This window comes from Pyrgilauda ruficollis, unplaced genomic scaffold (genome assembly GCF_017590135.1).
Source record: "Pyrgilauda ruficollis isolate IOZ18807 unplaced genomic scaffold, ASM1759013v1 scaffold85, whole genome shotgun sequence".
Taxonomy (NCBI): domain Eukaryota; kingdom Metazoa; phylum Chordata; class Aves; order Passeriformes; family Passeridae; genus Pyrgilauda; species Pyrgilauda ruficollis.
Genome location: NW_024530488.1, coordinates 3767415 through 3776666, shown reverse-complemented (window position 1 = coordinate 3776666; position 9252 = coordinate 3767415). Strand labels below are relative to the sequence as shown.

Below are 9252 nucleotides of genomic sequence, written 5' to 3'. Positions count from 1 at the left end.
CTGTGGCTGCCCCATCCCTGGAATTGTTCAAGGCCGGGCTGGACTGGACTCTGAGCAACCTGGTCCAGTGAAAGTTGTCCCTGCCCATGGCAGGGGAATTGGAACTGGATGATCTTTAAGGTCCCTTCCAATCCAACCATTGTGTGATTTAATTCTCTGACTCTACTGTAATTCTTGTCTGTTACAGCACTTTTGAAGCGCTGATGGTTTTTGTGCCTGAGCTCTGTGTCACAGACAAATGTCCAAAATCTCCCAACACAGTAAATGCAAAGAGGAGAGGGTACAGAAGTGCAGTTCACTCTTTTGGAGTTAAAGGAAAACCTTTAGCCAAAAAAAGAAGTAATTACAAGGCTATACTGCTGAAAGCTTAATTACAGTACTAGAAAGAGCATCTACACTGACTAATAAGGGGAAATAAGCTTTTTATTTCTCTTGTACAGGGTCATGACATTGTCAAACCTTGAACAGAGCATAGAGCAAGGCAAAAACCCCCAGGCCCCCTTTCTCTTAAGCAGTGGGGTGGGCAGTGGGGGAAATAGGTTCCTCCTGTTCCTGTAACTCATCCCAGAAATGGCTCAGCTGAACCCCTTGTCATTAGTGGGGAAGTGAAGTGTAACTGCTGATGTTCCTGCAAATTGCAACTCGTGATGCTGCTGGGACACTGTCACTGCTTCCCTTTATTTTTCAGACAGGATATTAATCAAACATTTAATGAAGAAGAGGTTAATTAGTAATATTTATGAGCAATATCTCTCAACCCTGAGCAGTGGTTTTGTAACAATCCTCTGAAAAATCTGTCACACAAAGTTAGGCATGCATATGGCTTAGATACCGTGGGGTTTTTTGGAATATCAGAAATGTTATCTAGTTCACAGGTACTGAGCTAGAAAAGCAGAAAGAGAATTCATGGGGAGAAGATATCAAAGAAACACATTGGCATAAAACTGACCAGCCTGATCAGAAGCAGACAGTTTCTAGGGAAAATTCAACAGACCTTAATCTGAAATTTTTTACTAAGATCCTGAGGTTGGCAGAACTCCAGACAGAGGCAGGAAATAGTGAAGAAGAAGAATAGCTTTTTGCCCCTTGAAACTGAAATTACCTCTCTGCACCAGTTCTGCTACTGGAAATACAGTTGTACTGGGAATACAGTTGTACTGGGTCAATTAGGATTCCTTATACAAAAAAAAAAAAAAACCAAAAAAACCCAAAAAAAACCCCCAAAACCCCAAAAAACAAAACAAAACAAAACAAAACAAAACAAAAAAAACCAAACAAACAAACAAAAAAAAAAAAACCAAAAATACCAACCAAACAAATAAACAAAAAAAAAACCAAGCAAGAATATTGGCAGATGCAAGCTGCTAAAGCTGCAATAGCTGCTTGTGTCAAAGGCATCTGTATTCATTCATAGCACCTGAACAGCTGCTCCACAGCATTAGAGAGAGAGAAGGGCCAAAGGAAGAATGTGTGTTGGAAAGGGAACTCCAAATTTCTAAAATAAACAGAAGAAATAATCTCTGTAGTGGTCAGTAGCAAATTGATTACTTGTCCATTCCAGGTTTAGGGTTTTTTGTTTGTTTTTTTTTTCTTTTGGTCAGGTTTTGTTGGGTTTTTTTTGTTTGTTTTTTTTTTCTTTTGGTCAGGTTTTGTTGGGTTTTTTTTGTTTGTTTTTTTTTTCTTTTGGTCAGGTTTTGTTGGGTTTTTTTTGTTTGTTTTTTTTTTCTTTTGGTCAGGTTTTGTTGGGTTTTTTTTGTTTGTTTTTTTTTTGTGTTGTTTTTTTGTTTTTTTTTTTTTTTTTTTTGTTTTTTGTTTTTTTTAATTGAAGAAAGAAAGTAGGATAACTCAGAAAAGAACGGAGCTTTCTAATTGTGACCACATCCTGGAAGTGGTAATGGACATAACTCTCAGTTCCTCACCTAACCTTGAAATCAGGATTTTATCCCACAAACTTCCCTCCCCATTTTTGTTTCTTTAATGGTAACTTTGTGGTTAGATTAGAGCAGTAAATCTGTATCAAAGCTGTAGCAGTGCAGAAATTGACAACTCCACATAAATACAGTAGTACATAAATAGAATAACAATAAGGAACAGACACTTTCATTTTAATTTCATTGACTTCATGATCTTTACTTTTTTCCCAGTCGTATTGTGCGGGGACAGACAGCTGAAAGCCTGGCTGAACACAACCCAGAGATTTGCTACAAGAACTTCACTCTCTGGGGCAAGACTGAGGCTTGTCCAATCCCCCAGTTTTCAGGGAATCCCCCTATGGTAAGAACAGCTGCCTTCTGTGTAAATCCAATTGGAAATGCTTACAGTTTTCTTTTTTTTTCTTAAATTGCATAGAAAACCAACCATATAACCCTCAGCACTCTTCAGTGGCAGCTTTCTTTGCTTGAAGCAAGAGATTTGGGCACAGTGGGTTGTAAGCAGAAATGGACTCCAGACAAACTGCACACTTCCAGTGTGCTACAAAATAAACACAGTTGACAGACAAAGCAGAAGAGCAATTGGTATCTGAGAACTTTTATCCAAAAAGTAAACTGCAAAGTAATGGCTCCTGGGGATATCTAGAAAGTGCTATAATACTCATAATAAATAGTTTAACATTACTAATGGACTAATGTTCATTGGCAAGAAAATAACACCCCTGGAAATGTGAATTTGAAACTTCAGCTTTTATTGACTAACCAGGCTGTTTTTCTTTCACATTTCAGAATGATCTGTTAACAGACACCACACCTTTTCCTGTAGTAATACAGACCTGAGTCAATAATACCTTAATAGCACACTTCACTTCGTTACATTCTTTTTTAGACAGAGACAAAATTACTTGCAGGAAAATACCTTGCTGTAACTCTAGTAAAAACTAAAAAGCCAGCTGCAACACTCAACAAAGAAAGAAATTCCCCCTCTGACCATAATTTTGAAGCTGTCATATATCTTAAGGATTCCCTAATCTGATTAATAAAGGACACAGATTACTTGAACTTCACCTCTGCTTATAGAATTTCCAGGATTTGATTTGATCTAAGTTGCCATCTTATCCAGTGGAAGGTGTCCCTGTCCACAGCAGGGGGGTTGGAGCTAGATGATCACTAAGATCTCTTCCAGACCAAACCTTTCTATGATTCTGTGATTTTAATCATCTGACTTGTTTTTTTCTGCTCACAGACATGGAAGTGGGTGGTAGGTCCCATGTTTCTGTACCTGTGCGAGCGGCTGGTGCGGTTTTGGAGGTCACAGCAGAAGGTTGTTATCACAAAGGTAAGTGCTGATGCTGCACTTAACACCAGGCAAAGCATCACCCTCTTCTCCAAATGGTGCAGCAAAGGCAGAGGCTCCTACACACCCAGGTTATCAGTGGGAGGAATGTTCTGACTGCTGTCATGATGCCAACATCTAACATCCAAATGTGGCCTCTAAAAGTGAGCAAGAGGAGGAAGTTAACTAAGGCACTGAGAGGACTGAATCTTAGGAAAGAAATGAATTTTCTTTGTATTGGGTGAAAAATTCCACAGTGCAGAAATTCTACAGACTTGAGACTAATTTAAGACACAGAACAAATGACCCCTGAAAGCAATTTAGAGCATGTTTATCTTACATATCAGAATCTAATGTTGAGCTTCCATTCCCATGGTGTGTTGCAGAGATATTGACACTGATCCTGAAATTCTGATAGCTGAATTAGCACAGAACTAAGCTCAAACTTATGAAAACTATCCTGGCCTTTCCCAGTATAATTTCCTCACATGGCACTGCATCCTGAGGACACACCCTGTTCAAGTCATTGGGGATGACATTAGGCATTTTTACCATGCTCTATAATGATGCTGACATGTTGGAAGGCTCTTAAATATTTGTGTGCTTTTGATAATTTTACCAAAATATCCTGTGGGCCATTTCTACACTATATTTCTATGGTGTCTCTTTTGTGCCCTGTTGGCAGAAAGTTTCCTTCACAATCCTAAACACCACTTAATACCTAAATTAACACACAGAAATACTTGATTCTCCCTCTTGCAAATTTCTTTTGAAAAATAAAAATAACTTTGGCAGACAACTTTTGGATTAAAAAATAGAGTGATAGAATTACTGGTTTTTGTTCTAGATGATCGTTTCTAAAGATTAGCCAAGGTCCCACCCGACTAAAACAAGAAAACATCCATTTCCTGAGGTACTACCTATCCAATATCTGTGGGATAGCCCTGTGTTTTTTCCCCTATATATACAGTCAGGCCCATTAACTCTGTGCTCTGTGCTGCTGGGAAAGGACAATCTGGAACTGACAATGTGCACACACAGATCTGGTGGTGTGTTACAAGATGTGCCAGCCTGGCCTGTGCCCTTTGGAGTGACTGCAAGTGTAGTGTGAGAAATACTTCAACCAAAACATCAGCATCCTCTGCAGGCTTTCATCTGCCTGTCAGGTGCTGTTGCTCACTCTCAGCTCTGCTGGGAAGAAAGTTTCACCTGCTTTCCTTGCTCTCATGGCAGAAATTATCTTAGTGATGGTGGATGTAAATACATCAGTGAGATACATCAGTGAAGAGACATTTTATTTTCCTTATTTTTCCCATCGCCCTTCTCACTGTAGGTGGTCATTCATCCCTTCAAGACAATTGAGCTCCAGATGATGAAAAAAGGCTTCAAGATGGAGGTTGGACAATACATTTTTGTCAAATGTCCAGCAGTATCTAAACTGGAATGGCATCCATTTACACTGACTTCTGCTCCAGAAGAGGATTACTTCAGCATTCATGTCCGTATCGTAGGAGACTGGACAGAGGGCTTGTTCAATGCCTGTGGCTGTGATAAACAAGAATTCCAGGAGGCATGGAAATTGCCCAAGTATGTACAAAGAGTCTCCATGTTAAAGTCAAAAAACACCTATGGCAGTTTAAATATTGCTCAAGCAATTTGATGCTGCCAGTGATACAAACATTAAATGGTGACACAGATGTGGGTCTGTGGTGCCTCTTTACAGTTTTTTTTCTATCAACTCCACCTCTCCTTTTGCTCTCCTTTGTATTCAGTCCAAATATGCATTGTAGCAGACAAATGCATTTTAACTGTCATTTTAAATGGTGTTAATAAATATTCACTGCTGATTTAATAAGCATACTTTCAACTCCAGGATAGCTGTGGATGGCCCCTTTGGAACAGCGAGTGAGGATGTGTTCAGTTATGAAACTGTGATGCTGGTTGGAGCTGGAATAGGGGTCACCCCCTTTGCATCTGTCCTCAAGTCTGTCTGGTACAAATACTGCCATGATGCCACCAACCTAAAGCTCAAGAAGGTATTGTGTCCTCTTTCCAGGCCCCTGTAACTGTTCAAGGGCCAAGGGCCCAAATCAAAGTAGGCACAGCAAAGGTGATCTGGCTCCAGGCATGCGTGAGTCCTAAAAGAAGGAAAAGTCCTGTTGCCTCTCAAGATTAGCAGGAGGAAAACAGGAGGATCTAAAATATAATGAAAGGACAAATAGCCTACAAGCCAAATCACACATGCTAGTCCTGACTGTGGCCCTGGGGATTTTCAGTTGCAGTGGAAATGGTGTTCATGTACTTGAGAAACACAAAGTTCAAGGCACTAATACAGGCTGGGCAAATATTGCATTCCTTCCCCCAGCACAAAGAGAAAGGTTTTTCATAAGTAGAAGAGCAATGGAAGCATCCTCCTCTCCCCTCCTGCCCCTGGAAACTCCCCGTGAAGAGGTGTGGGGTCATACTTTGCAGTTGTGGTCATATTCAGAGAACAGAACTGGTTTTTTTACCTACTTTACCTTGCCTGCCAGCAGACAGAAAGAGAGTTCACCGCTAAATCATTTATTTGTGTCCTAACAAATTGTTTTACAAGGAGATAAGTAGAGAAACATTGCAAACTAAAAATGTGTAAGAGAAACAAGAAGATATTTCCTTGTTCTTGCAGTCAGTCATTCAGTTTTATAACCCTCTCAGCATCAATGTTCCTGAATAGCTTTAATACCATCCTAACCATCTACTGAAGTGTTCAGGACATTTTTTACCAGAACTCTATAATCCTCACTCTGTCAGCAGACATAAACCTGGAAAACATAAATGCCTGTATGCCCTGACAGCTCATTCTTGTCTCTTCCAGATTTATTTCTACTGGCTTTGCAGGGACACTCATGCCTTTGAATGGTTTGCTGACCTCTTGCAATCTCTGGAGGCTCAAATGCAGGAGAAGAATAACGCAGAGTTTCTGAGCTATAACATCTACCTTACAGGCTGGGATGAAACTCAGGTAACCACACACTGGGGGATATCACTGCCCAGTATAAAACTGAGGTTAATGTTAGAAAATTTGTTCTCATAATTATTCAAATGGTCTTTTATCCTGGGCATCCATCTGCCTCCCAGAGGTTTTGAGTGCAGACAGGTGTTATCCATCAGAATTTACATGGGATCAGCTGTTCATGTGCACTGATTTCCTTTCTGGTTTCCTCTGGCTGTGCTCTGTGGGAAGCAGGCTTTGTTCACAGGAGGAACCTCAGCTGACCATGTACAAGTCTCTAAAACTGCTGAAGCTGCCTAAAGCATGCAATTAAGAGCTTTAGGAACCAAGTAAGTCAATTCACAAAGCTTGAACCACAGCAGCATATTTGTTTCAGGACTCATGAGCTCTCTGGTCCTGTGCTAGTAGGTTGCTGTGGGGATGCAAAGGAGCAGACACTTGAGAATGTGGGATTGAGTCAGGAAAGGCTCTCACTCTGTTACTTTTAGTGATGTTTTATATTACATTTATCTCACCATTGCAAAATTCACCATGTGCCCAAAGCTCAGCTAGACAGACAGGGAGGGGGAGCAGCAAGGAAGCTATCACATATGCAATATCAAAAAAAGAAAAGGGAAAGAAGAAAAGTCCCACATTTTTTCCTTGGGGATAAAGTTACCTGCAGCTTTTTTTGTCTCATATAAAAGGGCTACAGAACTCTGTAAGGCCTGAGTTTGTGCCTTTAACCACATCTTCTCTTCCTCTTTTCTTGACTTAGCTGATATAGCTGGAAGTTACACAGGCAAGACCTCCTCATGTGGATCAAACCTTCCAGAGAACAAACTGGCAGGATTTCGTTATGATCAAGGGAGTCATGCTATTGTATTTGAAGGGAAAGGATTTTGTAATTTGCAGTCCCATGTTAGAGTTCTTAGACTAAACCTGTTAATTGAAAAAACCCTACAATTAATTGCTGTGTCAGTGTTTCATAGCTTTAACTCTTGAGATCACCCAGTCTGGTGAGAAGGAAGGAGTAGACACTGATAGACAGGATTTGATCAGTCTTAGCTTTCCTTGCAAAACACCATGAATTCCATCATCTCATTAGGGAAATAATTCCGTCAGTATTGACTTTTTTTTTTTTTAATTTTTTTAACCAGAACACAATGCTGCTGTATTTATCTGTCCCTTGTCTTTCATTTCCCACAGGCCACTCACTTTGTAGTGCATCATGAAGAAGAGAAGGATGTGATTACAGGACTGAAACAGAAAACCTTGTATGGAAGACCTAACTGGGAAAATGAGTTCAAAACGATTGCAGGGAAGCATCCTGGGTAAACCTTTGCAAATTTATGGTGTCTGTGGACTTCCTCTATTTAATGGCCATACACACCATACAGCACAATCTTCTTCCTTTGGCTGATAAAGTTTGAGGAACATTTTTTTTCCCCTACCTATCTTCAGCTATTTTTTTTTTTTCAGCCATGGACATGATCTATGATCTTGAACAAATTATTTTGGCCTACAATTTTTTAAAAAAATCATTCCTTTTCCACAAGATATTTCTTGGATTGTCTAATTACTAGCAGAAGATTTAGGGAAAAATGAATCTATTCTTCCTATTCTTCTAGCTGAAATAAATAGGAATATTAGGTGGTGTCTAAAGACCTCCAAAACCACTTTCTACCTCTAGAAACCAAACCTGAATATGGATAATCTTTAGCTAGCCACCCAAAATTTGCAGGAAAATTCCAGAAAACTCCTCTCAAGAATTTGTGCCATAAGCTCTTTGAATCTCTATTTCTTTGATTCAGTGAGGTAAATAAACCTGTCTTCACTGACCAAGTCTGAGCTGAGATTTAGCCCAACATTTGCTTTACAAGCAGCAATAAGTTTGAAAGGGTTATAAGGTTTAGGGGATAGACATCCAGTTCTACTTCAATTCCTGTAATTGGGAAAAAACCTTGCATCTATAGAACATAAAAATGATTTACATGGAGAATATCCAGCTGCTCCATATGCTCATGGTTTCTGACCATATTTTCATTTTCTTAACAGCTCCAGAATAGGTGTTTTTCTCTGTGGCCCTGAGGGCTTGGCTGACACACTCAACAAGCAGAGCATCAGCAACTCAGAAGCTGATCCACGAGGAGTACACTTCATTTTTAACAAAGAAAATTTCTAACTCTGAAGCAAGCGGGAGTCATTAAAAGCAAAGTCTAAAGACTGAATCTGTTTTTCTGTTTGGAGTCTGGGAAGGACAGCCCAGCTTCTGAATTTCAGCTACACTAATGCAGGTCCCTTTGCTTCTTGGGAATGATTTTGGCTCTGTGGTAGAATAAAAGAGTCAAGTTTTACCTTAGGGAAGTTTTCATTGCCCTCCATGTGCTGGTTATTTAGTAGAAGTCTGTTTTCTTTGTCTGTGTGAGGGGATTTACCCTCAATTAACTGCCTTTATCCTCTTATTATTTGCCATGACTGCTGAAGAGTGGAAGCTGTCGTTTGCTTTTGGGAGCCAATTCATACCCATAAAGCTTAGTGCTATTAAACAATAAAGTATTCTAGCATAATGCTTGCTATTAGGAGGCAGCTTGTCCTGGCTGCAGCAGTCACTGGAACAAGGGGAGCTGGAAAAGGGTGGCTGGCAAAGTTAGTTCCTTATGAGAGGAAAACTCCTTTGTACACCAACACATTCCAGGCTTCCAACGTAAGCCTTAAACATCCTCTGCAAGAGAGAACACATGCAGCTGGAAAGAAGCTGCTTCTCCTCAGGAAAGTGAGGAACTGAAAAGGAACCACCTGGGCTTCTGAGAAGCAGCCCAGCTGCAGATGGGGTGACAAGGATAGATTCAGTTCAAGTCCCACACCTGGTGTGTGAGTCACTGCTGCTTTGGACACCCTCACTTTCACATCTTCAGGCTCACGTGCAGGGAGCCATACAAGAAGAGGTTCTGTGTTTCCAAGACTGACATTTCTGGTGTTAAGGGCTGAAAAAAGCTGTTGCTGAATAGTTT

General features: G+C 40.2%; 1 protein-coding gene across 1 annotated transcript in view; it reads left to right on the top strand.

The window, feature by feature from the left end:
- The window catches only part of LOC121364561 (cytochrome b-245 heavy chain), a 22075-nt gene extending 13475 nt beyond the window's left edge, over positions 1–8600 (top strand). Inside the window, exons 7-13 of the mRNA XM_041487942.1 lie at positions 2145–2274; positions 3178–3270; positions 4601–4854; positions 5141–5303; positions 6122–6268; positions 7448–7572; positions 8297–8600. Of these exons, the coding sequence (XP_041343876.1) occupies positions 2145–2274; positions 3178–3270; positions 4601–4854; positions 5141–5303; positions 6122–6268; positions 7448–7572; positions 8297–8423 (1039 nt within the window). The 3' untranslated portion in view covers positions 8424–8600. The remainder of the gene's footprint in view (positions 1–2144; positions 2275–3177; positions 3271–4600; positions 4855–5140; positions 5304–6121; positions 6269–7447; positions 7573–8296) is intronic.
- Positions 8601–9252: the final 652 nt, after the last annotated feature.